This window comes from Coregonus clupeaformis, chromosome 27 (genome assembly GCF_020615455.1).
Source record: "Coregonus clupeaformis isolate EN_2021a chromosome 27, ASM2061545v1, whole genome shotgun sequence".
Classification (NCBI taxonomy): domain Eukaryota; kingdom Metazoa; phylum Chordata; class Actinopteri; order Salmoniformes; family Salmonidae; genus Coregonus; species Coregonus clupeaformis.
Genome location: NC_059218.1, coordinates 46,284,840 through 46,306,107, shown reverse-complemented (window position 1 = coordinate 46,306,107; position 21,268 = coordinate 46,284,840). Strand labels below are relative to the sequence as shown.

At 44.1% G+C, this 21,268-nt stretch overlaps 2 protein-coding genes and 1 non-coding gene across 6 annotated transcripts in view; 1 reads left to right on the top strand and 2 right to left on the bottom strand.

Moving 5' to 3' along the window:
* Positions 1–5,332, bottom strand: part of LOC121542016 (arachidonate 5-lipoxygenase-activating protein) — a 14,189-nt gene extending 8,857 nt beyond the window's left edge. The window contains exons 1-2 of the mRNA XM_041851440.2: positions 5,152–5,332; positions 4,384–4,465 (exon numbers count right to left, since the gene is read on the bottom strand). Coding sequence (XP_041707374.2) covers positions 4,384–4,465; positions 5,152–5,221 — 152 coding nt within the window. The 5' untranslated portion in view covers positions 5,222–5,332. The remainder of the gene's footprint in view (positions 1–4,383; positions 4,466–5,151) is intronic.
* Positions 5,333–5,553: 221 nt separating this feature from the next.
* Positions 5,554–5,625, top strand: trnae-uuc. The gene has a single exon. It is a non-coding gene; the product is annotated as a tRNA-Glu (tRNA).
* Positions 5,626–11,444: 5,819 nt separating this feature from the next.
* Positions 11,445–21,268, bottom strand: part of LOC121542015 (SUMO-specific isopeptidase USPL1) — a 31,922-nt gene continuing 22,098 nt past the window's right edge. For all 4 annotated transcript variants that reach the window (XM_045208245.1, XM_045208244.1, XM_045208246.1 and 1 more), the window contains 2 exons: positions 15,872–16,032; positions 11,445–14,767 (listed from right to left, as the gene is read on the bottom strand). In XM_045208245.1, the coding sequence (XP_045064180.1) occupies positions 12,537–14,767; positions 15,872–16,032 (2,392 nt within the window). In that variant the 3' untranslated portion in view covers positions 11,445–12,536. The remainder of the gene's footprint in view (positions 14,768–15,871; positions 16,033–21,268) is intronic.

Here is a 21,268-nt window from a genome sequence, read left to right as displayed (position 1 = left end):
TGACATAAGTATTTGATACATCAGAAAAGCAGAACTTAATATTTGGTACAGAAACCTTTGTTTGTAATTACAGAGATCATACGTTTCCTGTAGGTCTTGACCTGGTTTGCACACACTGCAGCAGGGATTTTGGCCAACTCCTCCATACAGACCTTCTCCAGATCCTTCAGGTTTCGGGGCTGTCGCTGGGCAATACGGACTTTCAGCTCCCTCCAAAGATTTTCTATTGGGTTCAGGTCTGGAGACTGGCTAGGCCACTCCAGGACCTTGAGATGCTTCTTACGGAGCCACTCCTTAGTTGCCCTGGCTGTGTGTTTCGGGTCGTTGTCATGCTGGAAGACCCAGCCACGACCCATCTTCAATGCTCTTACTGAGGGAAGGAGGTTGTTGCCCAAGATCTCGCGATACATGGCCCCATCCATCCTCCCCTCAATACGGTGCAGTCGTCCTGTCCCCTTTGCAGAAAAGTATCCCCAAAGAATGATGTTTCCACCTCCATGCTTCACGGTTGGGATGGTGTTCTTGGGGATGTACTCATCCTTCTTCTTCCTCCAAACACAGCGAGTGGAGGTTAGACCAAAAAGCTCTATTTTTTTCTCATCAGACCACATGACCTTCTCCCATTCCTCCTCTGGATCATCCAGATGGTCATTGGCAAACTTCAGACGGGCCTGGACATGCGCTGGCTTGAGCAGGGGGACCTTGCGTGCGCTGCAGGATTTTAATCCATGACGGCGTAGTGTGTTACTAATGGTTTTCTTTGAGACTGTGGTCCCAGCTCTCTTCAGGTCATTGACCAGGTCCTGCCGTGTAGTTCTGGGCTGATCCCCCACCTTCCTCATGATCATTGATGCCCCACGAAGTGAGATCTTGCATGGAGCCCCAGACCGAGGGTGATTGACCGTCATCTTGAACTTCTTCCATTTGCTAATAATTGCGCCAACAGTTGTTGCCTTCTCACTAAGCTGCTTGCCTATTGTCCTGTAGCCCATCCCAGCCTTGTGCAGGTCTATAATTTTATCCCTGATGTCCTTACACAGCTCTCTGGTCTTGGCCATTGCGGAGAGGTTGGAGTCTGTTTGATTGAGTGTGTGGACAGGTGTCTTTAATACAGGTAACGAGTTCAAACAGGTGCAGTTAATACAGGTAATGAGTGGAGAACAGGAGGGCTTCTTAAAGAAAAACTAACAGGTCTGTGAGAGCCGGAATTCTTACTGGTTGGTAGGTGATCAAATACTTATGTCATGCAATAAAATGCAAATTAATTACTTAAAAATCATACAATGTGATTTTCTGGATTTTTGTTTTAGATTCCGTCTCTCACAGTTGAAGTGTACCTATGATAAAAATTACAGACCTCTACATGTTTGTAAGTAGGAAAACCTGCAAAATCTGCAGTGTATCAAATACTTGTTCTCCCCACTGTATATACTGATTATGGACACAGTATGCTTTACATTAGTTATCTTCTTGTTAATAGTTGTTGTTATTAGTCCCATCCTTCAGCTCCATTCAACACCTCCCATCTCTTAACACCATTCATATTGGATTTCTATTTGCCATATATTTTTCAACTGTACTGTGATGTTTCACAAAAGTTCTGAACCCTTCTATTTTCATTGTTACTACAGATTGTAAATTGAAAATAAACATTTTTGCTAAAAGTATTATTATATTATTGATCGATTGACTATGACTTTTCAGATCACCCAGTAGTGCTATTGAATAGAGCCCTTACAATATCTATTGCACATATTCTGTGGTTAGTAAAGGACTCTCTCTGTAGTGTGTCAGTAAAGGAACGTTGATGAAATGGGATGACAACATCCTCAGCCCCTCTCACACTAAGAAGGAGGGGTGGAGGGAGGGTGGGGTGTTAGAAAAATATATTTAATGTGTGACTCAACGCAGCCACACAGCAACTTCCTGAACTTATCCATCAAGAAACTCTTGTTTTTGTTGCAAAATGTTTTACTTTGTGTGTTTGAGTGAGTGTGTTTCTTCACACATGATAATAATATGCCATTTAGCAGACACTTTTATCCAAAGCGACTTACAGTCATGCGTGCATACATTTTTTGTGTATGGGTGGTCCCGGGGATCGAACCCACTACCTTGGCGTTACAAGCGCCGTGCTCTACCGGCTGAGTTAGCCTAACCACCGTTAACTTAAGTCCTCTCTTCAGAGTAGTTTCAAGTTGTATTAGTCGTATGTACGGGACACACATGGTATACACCGTCCAACTAAACGCTTCCTTGCAGCTTCCTTCTGGACAATGCAACAACAATAAGAAATAATGAAAGATGAGAATAGCAACATAAAGTAAATGTCTCAGTAGAACAGAAGAAACATTTCAGCAGAAGTATAATAGAGGAAGGCACAATTTACAGTCCAATATTTACACGTGTTTTGGGGAAGGGGGGGAGGGGGAGGGGGAGGGGGAGGGGGGTTATAAAACTGAGCAGTATAATATAAGTGGTCCTCTGTAGCTCAGCTGGTAGAGCACGGCGCTTGTAACGCCAAGGTAGTGGGTTTGATCCCCGGGACCACCTATAAAATAAAAAATGTATGCACGCATGACTGTAAGTCGCTTTGGATAAAAGCGTCTGCTAAATGGTATATTATAAGTGTAGTAGCAGCAGTTGTGATATGAGTGTGTGCTAAGGTGCAGAGTAGAGAAAGGATGTGGGTCCACTGTTTCCTTTTTTTAGTACAGGAAGTACATCAGTGCAATAACGATGGCCTCCAATTAAAGACATTGAAACAACAGTTCTGATCCTCTGTTCCTTCATGTGTCTGTCTTCATCTACGTTATTCGTCTTTTATACCTGAACTTTTAAAGGAAAGGAGACAAGAAGAGGAAGCCACTTCAAACTATTGAGATGCACCCTATGGGCCGATTTCCTGGTCTGAGATTAAGCCAAGTCCTGGAATACAAAGCACTTACAATGGGGCTGTTTCCGTTGAGTATGCTTTTTAGTCCAAGACTTAACATCTGTACAGGAAACCGTCCCAGTCTGACCTCCCCTACAGCCCCAATCTAACCTCCCCTACAGGCACAGGGCAGTTCCACACAGTAAGCAGAATCTAACCTCCCCTACAGCCACCAGGGCAGTTCCACACAGTAAGCAGAAAGAACTACACCTGATGTGTTTTTTATGGAACTCTGTGATGGTTATAATGTCAGGAGAGACGGCTGCCTCCCAAATGGCACCCTACACCCTACACCCTACACCCTACACCACACCCTACTCCCTACACCCTACTCCCTACACCCTACTCCCGTCACCCTACTCCCTACACCCTACACCCTACTCCCTACACCCTACTCCCTACACCCTACTCCCTACACCCTACTCCCTACACCCTACTTCCTACACCCTACTCCCTACACCCTACTCCCTACACCCTACTCCCTACACCCTACTCCCTACACCCTACACCCTACTCCCTACTTCCTACTCCCTTCACCCTACACCCTACTCCCTACACCCTACTTCCTACACCCTACACCCTACTTCCTACTTCCTACACCCTACTCCCTGCACCCTACTCCCTACACCCTACTCCCTACTCCCTACTCCCTACACCCTACACCCTACTCCCTACACCCTACACCCTACACCCTACTCCCTACTTCCTACTCCCTTCACCCTACACCCTACTCCCTACACCCTACTTCCTACACCCTACACCCTACTTCCTACTCCCTACTCCCTACTCCCTACTCCCTACACCCTACACCCTACTTCCTACACCCTACTCCCTACTCCCTACACCCTACTCCCTACTTCCTACTCCCTACTCCCTACACCCTACTTCCTACACCCTACACCCTACTTCCTACTTCCTACACCCTACTCCCTGCACCCTACATATGACACTACAGTTGACCAGGGTCGGGCACTATGGGCCCTGGTCAACAGTTCCGCACTATAAATAGAAAATAGGGTGGCTATAACCTGGTCTGGTTGGAGTTTGAGGAAACTCCATGGGATGGTTACTAATGTTAGGAGAGATGGAAATCAGATGGAAAAGTTGACTACTCAGATGGAAGAGAGAGGAGACATGGGATATGCAAAACCCTTATCACACAGCCAACAAAACCAATGTGTACAGAAACACGCAGTCTTGTGTGGGTTGTGGCTTGGCTATTATTAGGTTATGGCTTGGTACATGGGGGTAGTAGCGTTCATGTACATGTAATAAGCAGTAAAGAACATTGGGAAATAATGTCAAACTGGAACAACAGTTCAACACAGTTCAAATGGAACGTCCTTGTTTGGGTTATGGCTTAGTTAATATTCTAAATACACAGGGAAAGAATATAACTGTACATATAACAGTGTGTGTGTGTGTGTGCGTGTGTGAAAGTCACTTACTTGGCGCAAGACACTCTCTCAAAAGCAGAAGTTTTGGTGTTTTGCACTTTACCTTCCTTCTCTACTTTTGTTGCAAAGAAAGCTGGAAATAACACAACAGATAAATCACCAACAGTCAGAAATGTATTTCATAATCGATCAGAGAAGCTAAGGAAAATACTTGATTTTCAAGTGATATACCGTAATTTAAAAGCTAGGCATGGTATTCAATTCAAAGCATCAACCGAAAGATTAAATGATAAAAAACATTTTACAGTATGAAAAACAAAGAACATGTCACCCCTACTAATGCCTATTAGTCTTAATAAATCACATAGTAAGCTACTTTACAATGCGAGGAAATCCTCCTCGGGTCTCCATTTATAAAGGTATTATTTATCTCAATGGTGGGACTTCCTGGTTCAAATAAAATATATATTTTAATCGATATTACGTTTATAGTCACTCAGCTGAGATAGGGCCGGTTTCCCAGACACAGATAAAGCCTAGTCCTGGACTAAAATCGCCATTGAAAGTGTTTTTTATTCCAGGATTAGGTTTAATATATGTCTGGGAAAAAGACCAATAAAGTGTATTTATTCTCTCACTGACAATGACAATGCAAGTAACTTCGCCACAGTTGTCTTTTTGGCCAGGTCTCCTTTCTATAAATATATTATTCATGTGAATGGGACATCCTAGTTGAAATAAAATAATACATGTAGTAAAAATAATTTTTTAGATAATAATAACCATAATAATTGATATAAAGTGTATTAATTGTCTTACCATTCTGCAGGACGCTAATGAGAGTGACGATGACCAAGAGAAAGATGTGTTCCACCACTATGGATACCATGACTACTCAGAACGGAGGGATGGAGGGAGATAACAACAGGGAGGACAGGATGATTGAATATAAGGAGAGGAGGAGGAGGGGGGACAACAGTTATAACTCTCTCTCTCTCTCTCTCTGTGTCTGTCGCACACACACACTATCTCTCTATCTCTGTCCTGCACTTCCTCTATTTGTTTTACGCAAATGATTTTTCAGACAATATTTCCTTACTAGTGTGTGTGTGTGACAGGGCCTACCAACGGAGCTCCCTCACCCTTCCGTCATGGTTACGTCACTGTTATTGCCTTTGCTTCGTACATTGAAAACGCCATTGAAGACGTAAGAACATAGACTCCCATATGGTCTAGCGGTTAGGATTCCTGGTTTTCACCCAGGCGGCCCGGGTTCGACTCCCGGTATGGGAATGAGTGTTTTTGTTAATAGTCTTCCCACCAATAAATCACTATCATAGGCGATTCAATTTACTTACATATTTTTACAATGATGCTTGCATGCATGACTTTCCAATTGGCGAGTAGTTTTCTGCGCGCGGAGAATAGCCAATACATAAACCTAGCTAGAATTGACATGTTCTACATGTTTTATATTTATGAGAATGTATGTCAATAAATTAAACAAAACATAGATTCCCCCAACTGATAAAATACTGTGTTTTAAAATAATGTACATACTGTAGCTTATACAAAAAAAAAATGTATGCACGCATGACTGTAAGTCGCTTTGGATAAAAGCGTCTGCTAAATGGCATATTATTATTATTATTATTATTAGTAGAACCAGAGAAGTTAGAGAACGCGAGACACCCCACTCTGGTCTACTTATTTCCCCCGCCCCGAGGAGGGGGTGCCCCAGAACGAGATATCTCACAGGCAAAAAAATTCTGGTCGGGGCGGATGGGGCGAGCGGTTGGGGCCAATAAGTAGACCAGAGCGAGCGAGCGAGCTCTCGCGTGAGTATGCCAGATATTCTGGAGGAACCGTGAGCTCACGCGGGAAAAGCATACTCACGCGAAAGAGGAAACGCCCAATTACACAGACAGGAACATTGACAAAAAATAAATAATGGTAAACTATCTTATTTGTCTTTGGTAGAATATTGAAAGACCGAGGTTGGGTAAATGGACATGCTCTTTCAAATATGTTCCACTAGGTGGCGCATTAGCACTATCGAAGAGCCTGACATGGCGAAGGAAAGAATACTAGTTAAATTGCATTACCAGTAAATATGTGGTTGTGGAACTACTTACCAATCTATGTATATTCAGTAGTTAACACATTTTATCACCCTGTAGTGAGACCACAACTACAAAGCTACATCACCACATTTTCATATCCTTCCATTCATTTTAGCGGAGTGAACTCCGTATACTTTCCTGCAGGTTACTCCTGATTCTTAGCCTGGGTGCCACTACCAGTCTGTTGTGCCATCATGACACAGGAGTTGTCGTGATAGCACATACAGTGCATTCGGAAAGTATTCAGACTCCTTGACTTTTTCTACATTTTGTTACGTTACAGCCTTCATTTCTAAAATTGATTAAATAAAGACAATTTCTCAATCTACATACAATACCCAATAACGACAAAGCAAAAACCGTTTTTTTGAAATTTTTGCTAATTTATAAAAAATAAAAATAAACTATATATATATATATATATATATATATATATATATATATATATATATATATATATATATATATATACACACACATATATACATATAGCTCTCTTTGTGCCAGACTAGGTTCAAATGCCTTCCGTTTCTTTTTTATCTGTATATGTTATGTTTTTCTTTTTTATTTCACCTTTATTTAACCAGGTAAGCCAGTTGAGAACAAGTTCTCATTTACAACTGCGACCTGGCCAAGATAAAGCAAAGCAGTGCGATAAAAACAGTTACATATGGGGTAAAAAAAACATAAGGTCATAAAATACAACAGAAAATATATATACAGTGTGTGCAAATGCAGCAAAATATGGAGGTAAGGCAATAAATAGGCTATAGTGCAAAATAATTACAATTAGTATTAACACTGGAATGCTAGATGTGCAAGAGATTATGTGCAAATAGAGATACTGGGGTGCAAAAGAGCAAAATAAATAACAATATAGGGATGAGGTAGTTGGGTGGGCTAATTTCAGATGGGCTGTGTACATGTGCAGTGATCGGTAAGGTGCTCTGACAACTGATGCTTAAAGTTAGTGAGGGCGATAAGAGTCTCCAGCTTCAGAGATTTTTGCAATTCGTTCCAGTCATTGGCAGCAGAGAACTGGAAGGAATGGCGGCCAAAGGAGGTGTTGGCTTTGGGAATGACCAGTGAGATATACCTGCTGGAGCGCAGACTACGGGTGGGTGCTGCTATGGTGACCAATGAGCTAAGATAAGGCGGGGATTTGCCTAGCAGTGATTTATAGATGGCCTGGAGCCAGTGGGTTTGACGACGAACATGTAGTGAGGACCAGCCAACAAGAGCGTACAGGTCACAGTGGGTGGTAGTGTATGGGGCTTTGGAGACAAAACAGATGGCACTGTGATAAACTACATCCAATTTGCTGAGTAGAGTGTTGGAGGCTATTTTGTAAATGACATCGTCGAAGTCAAGGATCGGTAGGATAGTCAGTTTTACGAGGGCATGTTTGGCAGTATGAGTGAAGGAGGCTTTGTTGCGAAATAGGAAGCCGATTCTAGATTTAACTTTGGATTGGAGATTCTTAATGTGAGTCTGGAAGGAGAGTTTACAGTCTAACCAGACACCTAGGTATTTGTAGTTGTCCACATACTCTAGGTCAGACCCGTCGAGAGTGGTGATTCTAGTCGGGTGGGCGGGTGCCAGCAGCGTTCGATTGAAGAGCATGCATTTAGTTTTACTAGTGTTTAAGAGCAGTTGGAGGCTACTGAAGGAGTGTTGTATGGCATTGAAGCTCGTTTGGAGGTTTGTTAACACAGTGTCCAGTGAAGGGCCAGATGTATACAAAATGGTGTCGTCTGCGTAGAGGTGGATCTGAGAGTCACCAGCAGCAAGAGCGACATCATTGATATACACAGAGAAAAGAGTCGGCCCAAGAATTGAACCCTGTGGCACCCCAATAGAGACTGCCATAGGTCCAGACAACAGGCCCTCCAATTTCACACATTGAACTCTGAGAAGTAGTTGGTGAACCAGGCGAGGCAGTCATTTGAGAAACCAAGGCTATTTAGTCTGCCAATAAGAATGTGGTGGTTGACAGAGTCGAAAGCCTTGGCCAGGTCGATGAAGACGGCTGCACAGTACTGTCTATTATCGATCGCGGTTATAATATCGTTTAGGACCTTGAGCGTGGCTGAAGTGCACCCATGACCAGCTCGGAAACCGGATTGCATAGCGGAGAAGGTACGGTGGGATTCGAAATGGTTGGTGATCTGTTTGTTAACTTGGCTTTCAAATACTTTCGAAAGGCAGGGCAGGATGGATATAGGTCTAACAGTTTGGATCTAGAGTGTCACCCCCTTTGAAGAGGGGGATGACCGCGGCAGCTTTCCAATCTCTGGGGATCTCAGACGTTACGAAAGAGAGGTTGAACAGGCTAGTAATAGGGGTTGCGACAATTTCGGCGGCTAGTTTTAGAAAGAAAGGGTCCAGATTGTCTAGCCCAGCTGATTTGTAGGGGTCCAGATTTTGCAGCTCTTTCAGAACATCAGCTGTCTGAATTTGTGTGAAGGAGAAGCGGGGGGCATGGGCAAGTTGCAGCGGAGGGTGCAGAGCTGGTGGCCGGGGTAGTGGTAGCCAGGTGGAAAGCATGGCCAGCCGTAGCAAAATGCTTGTTGAAATTCTCGATTATTGTAGATTTATCGGTGGTGATAGTGTTTCCTAGCCTCAGTGCAGTGGGCAGCTGGGAGGAAGTGCTCTTATTCTCCATGGACTTTACAGTGTCCCAAAACTTTTTGGAGTTAGTGCTACAGGATGCAAATTTCTGTTTGAAAAAGTTAGCCTTTGCTTTCCTGACTGCTTGTGTATATTGGTTCCTAACTTCCCTGAAAAGTTGCATATCGCGGGGGCTATTTGATGCTAATGCAGTACGCCACAGGATGTTTTTTGTGCTGGTCAAGGGCAGTCAAGTCTGAGGAGAACCAGGGGCTATATCTGTTCTTAGTTCTGTATTTTTTGAATGGGGCATGTTTATTTAAGATTGAGAGGAAATTACTTTTAAAGAACAACCAGGCATCCTCTACTGACGGAATGAGATCTATATCCATCCAGGATACCTGGGCCAGGTCAATTAGGAAGGCCTGCTCGCTAAAGTGTTTTAGGGAGCGTTTGACAGTGATGAGGGGTGGTCGTTTGACCGCGGACCCGTTACGGACGCAGGCAATAAGGCAGTGATCGCTGAGATCCTGGTTGAAGACAGCGGAGGTGTATTTAGAGGGTAAGTTAGTCAGGATGATATCTATGAGGGTACCCATGTTTACGGATTTAGGGTTGTACCTGGTAGGTTCGTTGATAATTTGTGTGAGATTGAGGGCATCTAGTTTGGATTGTAGGATGGCCGGGGTGTTAAGCATATCACAATTTAGGTCACCAAGCAGTACGAACTCTGAGGATAAATGGGGGGCAATCAATTCACATATGGTATCCATGTATGTCTGTATATTATTTTACTGCACTAGGGAGATTGTTTGGAGAACCTTATTTACTATTATATATTGATTTTTACATTTTTTTCTCTATTTATGCAATGCGCAATGCAGAGAACACCAGAAGAAGAAGAATCATCATTTAATTACCACAGTGAATTATTGTAAAGTTTGTTTATGCGTCAATTAATCCCATAAAGGGTGGGTTGCCAATTGGCGATTTGACACGAAAATAAAATGTCATTCATTCGATATACCTTATTTACATAAGTATTCAGACCCTTTGCTATGAGACTCTAAATTGAGCTCAGGTGCATCCTGTTTCCATTGATCATCCTTGACATGTTTCTACAACTTGGTTGGAGTCCACCTGTGGTAAATACAATTGATTGGACATGATTTGGAAAGGCACACACCTGTCTATATAAAAAGGTCCCACAGTCGACAGTGCATGTCAGAGCAAAAACCAAGCCATGAGGTAGAAAGGAATTGTCCGTAGAGCTCCGAGACAGGATTGTGTCGAGGCACCGATCTGGGGAAGGGAAACAAAAAATGTCTGCAGCATTGAAGGTACCCAAGAACACAGTGGCCTCCATTCAAAAATAGAAAAAGTTTGGAACCACCAAGACTCTTCCTAGATCTGGCCACCCGGCCAAACTGAGCAATCCGGGGAGAAGGGCCTTGGTCAGGGAGGTCACCAAGAACCCGATGGTCACTCTGACAGAGCTCCAGAGTTCCTCTGTGGAGATGGGAGAACCTTCCAGAAGTACAACCATCTCTGCAGCACTCCACCAATCAGGCCTTTACGGTAGATTGGCCAGAGGGAAGCCACTCCTCAGCAAAAGGCACATGACAGCCCACTTGGAGTTTGCCAAAAGGCACCTAAAGGACTAAGACCTTGAGAAACAAGATTCTCTGGTCTGATGAAACCAAGATTGAACTCTTTGGCCTGAATGCCAAGCGTCACGTCTGGAGGAAACCTGGCACCATCCCTACGGTGAAGCATGGTGGTGGCAGGATCATGCTGTGGGGATGTTTTTCAGCGGCAGGGACTGGGAGACTAGTCAGGATCGAGGGAAAGATGAACGGAGCAAAGTACAGAGAGAGCCTTGATGAAAACCTGCTCCAAAACGCTCAGGACCTCAGACTGGGGGCAAAGATTCACCTTCCAACAGGACAACGAACATAAGCAAACAGCCAAGACGATGCAGGAGTGGCTTTCGGACAAGTCTCTCATTTTTTAGAATAAGGCTGTAACGTAACAAAATGTGGAAAAAGTCAAGGGGTCTGAATACTTTCCCAATACACTGTACATATCTGGGACCAGGCTAATTGATTCTCACAACTCTCCCCAAAAACTATTTCCTCTAGATTCTAGAAATTGACAATATGGAGAATTTTGCCTCCTGATTGATTTGCTACTAGGAGTCACAGTATATATTTTCCACTACCTATCATACACAAATACATAAGGAGATGGTTTGGGGATAAGACCGATAAGCGTCCTGTCCAGGAGTTACAGGTGCATCACGCTGACTCACGTAAGTACAAAAAAATTAGGTTCTGGCTCAGACAAGGCTTATTTACGTATACCTCAAAAACATGTGTATCCATGTCAAGAAGATGTTATTTTATTAGAATTACATACAGTATCTGATTCAGTACAACATTGTACAACTCTGTCACACTTTGTATTACAAAAATATATTCAAACCTTGGATAAGATAAGAGTTCGAACCACCCCTAAAACACAAACCCATTTTTATCCTACATGTCAGGCTTTTATCCTAGCTCAGGTTAAAGTAATTCAGACAAACAAATATAAAAAAAGCAAACCAAAACAACAACAGTACATATGATGTCTTCTGGAGGTTTTATTTTCCCTCCACAAAAGCAGGATCAAATAATTGGTCTATTAACTTTACAGAATACTCTGAAACAACCTCCATATTTTATCTCCCTTAAAGCCTCAGAACCTGTAAGTATAATGGTTCGTCCCAAATGATACCCTATCCCCTACAGGCCCTGGTCTAAAGTAGTGCACTATATAGGGAATAGGGTGTCATTTGGGACGAAGCCTCAGCGAGTATTAACATTACTCCATTTCAGCTTCAACATTCTTGCTAAACAAAAAAATACATGAGCGATATCCGAGTTAAAGGGATAGTTCTCCCAAATTAAAGCCCCATGACTTGGATGGGATTTGTGCCACAAATGCTAAAACGTTAAGAGCGTGGAAACAACCAAAGCATGGATTGCTGTCATACCTTGTCCATAGATTGTTTACAGGGTAAGACAACCAATGTCATTTTATTTGATTCCGCTCTGTGTAACACATGCTACCCAGAACAGAACAACCCATTGATGCCAAGCACGTGCACACACACACACTCTCTCCAGACAAAGGAATAGTAGCATGTAGTTTGTACTAGAAACTGTCTGCATCCGAAACGGCACCCTAACTCCCTATATATAGTGCACTACTCATATAATTAGAATACTTTAATTTAATAGGATCTCTATGGTGCTACTTTTAACCAGGGGCTCTGGTCAAAAATAGTGCACTATATAGGGATTAGGGTGCCATTTCAGACGTAACCTTAGCCACTGATCTGAGGTAAGCTTTGTATTTCCCCCTAATGTTTAAGCTTAGGGGTTAGGTAAGAGTTGTTAGCAGATCCTAGACCTGTGGTTAACGAGCCTAAAAGAACATGTCGAGAGCACTGAGGGTTTCAGTCTCCATCTCCGTCTGCTGATTGGCCGAACCTGATATGAACTCTTCCAGGAAGTTCTCACCAGAGGTTGTGATTGGCCCGGCTAGATCAGGCTGTGGCACTACTACATAGTGACTGGCCGGTTGCAAGGTCACAGGTGTCACCACCTGTGAGGCTCCACCAATACCATTCCCCCCACATGCCAAGTCCCCGCCCCCTTCTTGACCATTGGTGGTCAGCATCTCCAGGAAGCCTGTGCTGTCCGGTGATAGGTTGCTTGCGGTCGTCGCGGGCGACAGAAGGTCGGCGAAGAACTCGTCGTATGCGGGGCTGTCGTAGACAGAGGTACTAGAGCTCACGGTGTAGGAGGGATTCCGATCAGCCATGTCTGGTCTGCAGGTCACTCCCCCCCCGGGGTACCCCAACATCTGATTCAGCTTCTCCAGTTTCTTCTTCTTGGCTTTCAGCTTCTTCAGCAGCTTGTACCTGAGGGCCTCCGTCTCACTGAGGCCAGCCGGAACTTTCGAGCCCTGGCCTCCGGGGCTGTGTTTCCTGGAGGAAGAGATTTTAGGGAGCTCAGTGACTCCTGGAGAGGGGGGAAGTGAGGTCATAATAGGCACTGCTGAAGTGGTGTGGTTGATAGGGGGTTTTCGCGAGACAAGGGCGGCAGGTTGACTTGGTGTCTTCCAGACGCCATTTTGAGGGTCAGTTCTTTGAGAGAGGAGCTGGGTGGGAGGTGAAGTCTTGGAGGGGACATCGTTTATGTTTGTATTTACGTTCCTGCTCCTGGCCTGGAACCTTCCGTACATCTCGGCAGCCTTCACCGGCAGGGTCTCGTTGTCCACCTTACTCAGTTTGGGTTTGGGTAGAGGCGGAGGCTTCTTCAGCCTGGCGTCTGGGTTGGGGGGAGACACCTTTGGGGTCTGCCTGCTCTGTGAAAGCTGCTGGAACTGGTTGGGTGTTGAGTGGTTGAAGTGGCTGGGTGGTCTCTGGGTTCTGGGGGGAGTTGGGGTGGAGGTGGGGTGGCGGCTAAGCAGGTAGGACCAGCGAGAGTTGGGGTCCAGGGGCGGAGGAAGGCCGGGTTTGCTCTGCAGAGACGTGGAGGTATTAGCGGGTTTGGAGTGGGGCGGGGGAGAGCAACGAGTAGGGGACTCTGGTGCTGGGGTGCTGGGTTCCACATATGATGGTGACATCATAGATACAACTGAGGGCAGGATTATTCCGCCACAGTTTCCAGTAAGTGCCATTGGTGTAGCTGTTCTTGGTGGTGTTGTTGATGTGACCACCTTAGCTGCTGGTGCAACTGGAGTGTTGGATGCTACCATTTTGGGTTTACTGCTGGTGCTTCTGCCCCTTCTGAGCTTGGGAGGACTAGGAGGAGTGGGCTCTTCAGAGTCGGGCTCAGAATGACCGTCACTGTTGTCAAGGAGAAACTCACTGGCAGTGTCGGGGGACGTTGGCCTTTTGATGACAATGTCATCATCTGTTTCAGGGGGCATTTCACGGGCAGGTGCGGGGTTCTCAGCCTCAGGTGTAGGAGCAGGTCGAGGAGAAGTGAGGTCTCCAGTTTGCCTGGGAGCTAGGGAGACGTTGTCGTCCAACGGCCTCCCATCAGAGTCAACTTGGACCTCTACGAGCGTCAGGGTGACGATGTCATCGTGGGAGAGGCCCTCGAAGGTGTCGAGCAGTGTGGTGCTACTGATGGATGAGTTACCAATGGTTACCGTGGTGTCCATGATGTCGTTGTCGGTATCATCAGACACCGTCAGTGCCTCGACAATGGCCGTGTCGTTGTGAAGGAGGGGGAGAGAAAGGTTGTGGTCACAGGACTGAACCGGTACGCCAGGAAGCACGGTGGTGGAACCGATGGAGATGGGAGAGTCAACGTTATTCGTTAACGTTGTGTCCATAACGTTATCAATATAGCCAGCAGTTATGGTGGTGTCCATGTCAGTGTCCGGATCGTCAGAGACCCTCTGAGAGATGTCTTGAGATTCATTGTTGACAAAGAGTTTGGCTAAGGGAGGTTGCTTCAGTTCTTTCTGTATCAGGAAAGTGCTTGTCAGGGATACAGGGGGAGAGCAGGGTGTCTGTGGGTTGTCCGGTCTGTTGGTCTTCAACTCCCAGAAGACAACATGGATTTCTCTAGGAGGGACCACCAGCTGGGTGTGGGAGACACAGTTAGGGTGCTTCAGATCGTCGAACTCCAGCCATGATCCTGTGGGGAGAGACAGTAAGAGGAAGAGTGAAGAAAGTGAGGAATGGGTGTTATACAATGGTGGTGGATGGGGAGAGTTACTACAGTCACAGAGGAATGGGTGTTATACAATGATGGCGGATGGGGAGAGTTACTACAGTCACAGAGGAATGGGTGTTATACAATGGTGGCGGATGGGGAGAGTTACTACAGTCACAGAGGAATGAGGGTTATACAATGGTGGCGGATGGGGAGAGTTACTACAGTCACAGAGGAATGGGTGTTATACAATGGTGGCGGATGGGGAGAGTTACTACAGTCACAGAGGAATGGGTGTTATACAATGGTGGCGGATGGGGAAAGTTACTACAGTCACAGAGGAATGGGTGGTATACACTGGTGGTGGATGGGGAGAGTTATTACAGCCACAGACGAATAGATAACATGCTCACTCTCAGATCATTCCTCAATAGTAGGAAGGTGCTAAATCCTTGTGCTAAATAAATTGATTATTGAAGGTATTTTTGGTGTGCTGTCCATCTCTTTTATAGAGTTACCCCAACACAACGTAAAGAGACCTACTGATTGGCACTTTATAAATGCTACACGTGATTAGACACACTGACATGACCTTTCAGTTATGAAATATATTTGTTTCTATCTGTTGATAATGGAGGTATGAATAAGCTATATATGGCATTCTTAAAGTGATACTTTGAGATTTTGGCAATCAAGCCCTTTATCTACTTCCTGAGTCAGATGAACTCATGGATACCATTTTTGGGTCTCTGCATCCAGTATGAAGGAAGTCTGAGGTAGTTTCGCGAGCCAATGCTAACTAGCAATCTACTAGCATGCTAGTAGTTACCATAGACTTCCAGTCATTGCGCTAACACTAGTTAGCAATTTCCTTCAAACTGCACGCAGAGACATAAACATGGTATCCATGAGTTCATCTGACTCTGGGGAAGTTGCCAAGATCCTGAAGTATACCTTTTAAAAATAACACAAATTAACTTGTTGACCAGTAAAAAACAACAAACTACATGAATGAAATGACAGTCTTAACTGCCCCTGAAGGGATAAATAAAGTTATACTGAACTAAATGAGAAAGCCACACTGACCGTCTGGTCTGCGTATCCAGGTGACAAAGTGCTTGAGTTGCTGGTCATACTGTATGACGGTGGTGACGGAGTATTTCTGCTGCTGGAAGGTGAAGGAGTACACACTGAGGTCGTTGTCAGGGAGACCTTCTACAAAGTGCAGCACAAACACAGGAGACACCCTGAAAGAAGAGACAGAATAGATATCAGCCTCAGGAAACAGAGTTAGAGAAAAGCAAGACAATGTCTACAACATGGCACCTCGATCGTTTGAAGAGAACTCATCTACTCATCTCCTGTCCTCCATCTGCACTGACTGGTAACAGAACAACAAATCAGCAACAGACAACATGAAAGAGAAAAACCAAGACAATAGAGTGCTTGCAGTTGCTTCACAAATCACCTAGCAACCGCACCAGGCGCCATGTCTGGTAGAAGTCCTCCAATCGTCCACATGGCTGGCTGCGTTTTGCCATCACCGTAAACGTCAGGAAGAACCCAGAAAACGGAGGCAGTGGGAGAACCTATTCAAGTAAGTAAATATATTTTGAAAATGATAGCTACAGGAACTTTGAGTGCAGGCTAACTCAAATTAGCTGCTAATGTAATGTTCGCTAGCTGATTTTACATACCGTGTAGCTAACCAAGTGAATTAAAAATCACCAGCAAGCTAACTTCATATTAGCTAGTTAGCTACCTATCTTTGATGTATTTATTTTTGTAACTCAAAACGCAATTGTAGCTATGTAGCTAGCTAGCTAACAGCCATGGAAGAGGGTGAAAACGTTAGCTAGCAGTTCCATCTGTCAGAGAAGGGAGATTAGGCTACTCTGGATAGGGCAGCTACTGGTCCTTTGTGGGAGGACGTTATGAAAAGACTCTCCAGTTCAAGTCCCTGGCAAGAAACACTATGAGAAGAGAGAGATACAGCAACATCATATTTAGTGCCGTCTAATTTGAGTATAACGCAGCCCGTTTCTTTGTGATGTGTTCTGTCCGCAGATCCAGAGAGCTGTGAAACCCTGTCTGCAGTTGAAGAGGTACCAATGAAATTATCTTGGGACAAAAGGGTACATCGTTGTATGCCATGGATTATATGTGTACCTATGTTGGCAAATTTTGTGAAGAACAATACATTTAAAAAAAAAAGTCACACACAATGTAGAAACCTATTACAACTGGAGCAGGCTAACCCTGCTGGGTGTGCAGGCGTCTATTCCAGCCCAGCACCAACATACATGATTCAATGTATCAAACCTAAATTGGTTGATAATTAAGTGTGCTATTGCTGGACTGGAACAGAAGTCTGCTCACCCAGTAGATCAGGGATCAGTGGACCTCTGGTATTTACTTTTGTTTTTTTGTTCAACTGAAATGACGCTTTAGTAATTAATAGCCTACTTGTTACTAAGATGTCTAACCTTTACATACGAGTTAGTTTACGTGTGCAAATTATATGAAATACTGTCGATTCTTTGAAGTGAAGTGTTTAAACTTGTTTTAGTTGTCACCTTAAAACTTTTTATTCAAGATGAACTAGCGTCAATGTTGATTAAATCACAGCTCACAATCCTGCAATAAAGGCAATCTGTCTAATATGTCTGTTATATTCTCAAATAAACGTTTTGTTCAGTTGTAAGCTCTACAATTAGTATTATTTTATTGTCACTTTTTTTTCAGGATATCAGCCATGTGAACCCATTTTGTAGCTGATAATAGCATGCAACGCCAATGCAGCCACAGACCTCCAGCAGCGGTTCCCAACTCCGGTCCTCCAGTTCCCCCAACAACACACACGTAGCCCTGGACAAACACACCTGATTCAATTCATTGAGGGCCTGATGATTAGTTGACGAGTTGAATCAGGTGTGCTTGTCCAGGGCTACGATAAAACAGTGTACTGTTGGGGCGTACTGGAGGACCGGAGTTGGGAACCACTGGCCTACAGTATGATGGCGTTACCCTTATGGCAGGGTTTCCCAAACTCGGTCCGCCAAGGAGTGCACGTTTAGTTTTTTTGCCCTAGCACTACACAGCTGATTCAAATAATCAACTAATCATCAAGCTTTGATAATTTGAATCAGCTGTGTAGTGTTAGGGCAAAAACCAAAATGTGTTTGGGAAACGCTGCCTTGTGGGCATTTGCAATGCACCCCTTGACATTGTGCATCTGAAGCAGAGAATAGCTTAACTCACATATTATTTACATATTCTTGAGCTATATGTTCTCAATAAAAAAATAAAAAAATATAGCAGTAGACAATGTACAGTGCATTCGGAAAGTGTTCAGACCCCTTGACCTTTTCCACATTTTGTTACATTAAAGCGTTACTCTAAAATGGATTAAATTGTTTTTTCCCCTCATCAATCTACACACAATACCACATAATGACGAAGCAAAAACAGGTAAATATTACATTTACACAAGTATTCAGACCCTTTACTCAGTACTTTGTTGAAGCACCTTTGGGAGCGATTACAGCCTCGAGTCTTCTTGGGTATAATAATAATAATAATAATAATAATAATAATAAGCCATTTAGCAGACGCTTTTATCCAAAGCGACTTACAGTCATGCGTGCATACATTTTTGTGTATGGGTGGTCCCTGGGATCGAACCCACTACCCTGTCGTTACAAGCGCTGTGCTCTACCAGCTGAGCTACAGAGGACCACATATATGGGTATGACGCTACAAGCTTGGCACACCTGTATTTGAGGAGTTTCTCCCATTCTTCTCTGGAGATCCTCTCAAGTTCTGTCAGGTTGGTTGGGGAGCTTCTCTGCACAGCTATTTTCAGGTCTCTCCAGAGATGTTCGATCACGTTCAAGTACGGGCTCTGGCTGGGCCACACAAGGACATTCAGAGACTTGTCCCGAAGCCACTCCTGTGTTGTCTTGGCTGTGTTCTTAGGGTCGTTGTCCTGTTGGAAGGTGAACCTTCGCCCCAGTCTGAGCGCTCTGGAGCAGGTTTTCATCAAGGATATCTCTGTACTTTGCTCCATTCATCTTTCCCTCGATCCTGACTAGTCTCCCAGTCCCTGCCGCTGAAAAACCTCCCCACAGCATGATGCTGCCACCACCATGCTTCACCGTAGGGATGGTGCCCGGTTTCCTCCAGACTTGACACTTGGCATTCAGACCAAAGAGTTCAATCTTGGTTTCATCAGACCAGAAAATCTTGTTTCTCATGGTCTGAATCCTATAGGTGCCATTTGGCAAACTCCATGCGGGCTGTCATGTGCCTTTTACTGAGGAGTGGCTTCCGCCTGGCCACTCTACCATAAAAGGCCTGATTGGTGGAGTGCTGCAGAGACAGTTGTCCTTCTGGAACGTTCTCCCATCTCCACAGAAGAACTCTGGAGCTCTGTCAGAGTGACCATCGGGTTCTTGGTCACCTCCCTGACCAAGGCCCTTCTCCCCCGATTGCTCAATTTGGCCAGGCGGCCAACTCTAGGAAGAGTCTTGGTGGTTCCAAACTTCTTCCATTTAAGAATGATGGAGGCCACTGTGTTCTTGGGGACATTCAATGCTGCAGAAATTTTTTGGTACCCTTCCCCAGAGCTATGCCTCGATACAATCCTGTCTCGGAGCCCTACGGAATATTCCTTCAACCTCATGGCTTGGTTTTTTCTCTGAAATGCACTGTCAACTATTACATAGACAGGTGTGTGCCTTTCCAAATCATGTCCAATCAATTGAATTTACCACAGGTGGACTCCTATCAAGTTGTAGAGACATCTCAAGGATGATCAATGGAAACAGGATGCACCGGAGCTCAATTTGTAGTCTCATAGCAAAGGGTCTGAACACTTATGTTAATACTTTGAAAACATTTCTAAAAACCTGGTTTCACTTTGTCATTACGGGTTTTTTGGTGTAGATTGATGAGGAAAACATTTCATTTAATCATTTTTAGAACAAGGCTCTAAAGTAAAAAAATGTGGAAAAAGTCAAGGGGTTTGAATATTTTTTCCAAATGCACTGTATATGAGGCTAATATTATACCAGATGTTGTACATGCCTTGTGCTGACATTAAATAGTGTAGTGCAAATCCAACCCTGAAATGTCTGTTAGAAGGAGATTATGGGATCCTTAGCTTAAAACATACACACAGCTACTACTACCAAGTTCAATGCCAGATCCTTTTCTCCCAGATGGTCTGAGTGGCACTTGGATCGTATTAAAAAAAGATTCTGCTAATGTCTCCAGTCATATAAAGTGTAGTAGAAATCTATGAAATGTTTGTCAAAGGCCACATTTTCCCCTTGCAAAGGAAAGAAACATCTCTAAAATAGCCTATAGGCCTATACCACTACACGCTCATTAATAGCCTATAGGCCTATACCACTAAACGCTCATTAATAGCCTATAGGCCTATACCACTACACGCTCATTAATAGCCTATAGGGGTATACCACTACACGCTCATTAATAGCCTATAGGGGTATACCACTACACGCTCATTAATAGCCTATAGGCCTATACCACTACACGCTCATTAATAGCCTATAGGCCTATACCACTACACGCTCATTAATAGCCTATAGGCCTATACCACTACACGCTCATTAATAGCCTATAGGCCTATACCACTACACGCTCATTAATAGCCTATATGCCTATACCACTACACGCTCATTAATAGCCTATAGGCCTATACCACTACACGCTCATTAATAGCCTATAGGCCTATACCACTACACGCTCATTAATAGCCTATAGGGGTATACCACTACACGCTCATTAATAGCCTATAGGGGTATACCACTACACGCTCATTAATAGCCTATAGGCCTATACCACTACACGCTCATTAATAGCCTATAGGCCTATACTACTACACGCTCATTAATAGCCTATAGGCCTATACCACTACACGCTCATTAATAGCCTATAGGCCTATACCACTACACGCTCATTAATAGCCTATAGGCCTATACCACTACACGCTCATTAATAGCCTATAGGCCTATACCACTACACGCTCATTAATAGCCTATAGGCCTATACCACTACACGCTCATTAATAGCCTATAGGGGTATACCACTACACGCTCATTAATAGCCTATAGGGGTATACCACTACACGCTCATTAATAGCCTATAGGCCTATACCACTACACGCTCATTAATAGCCTATAGGCCTATACCACTACACGCTCATTAATAGCCTATAGGCCTATACCACTACACGCTCATTAATAGCCTATAGGCCTATACCACTACACGCTCATTAATAGCCTATAGGGGTATACCACTACACGCTCATTAATAGCCTATAGGCCTATACCACTACACGCTCATTAATAGCCTATAGGGGTATACCACTAAACGCTCATTAATAGCCTATAGGCCTATACCACTACACGCTCATTAATAGCCTATAGGGGTATACCACTACACGCTCATTAATAG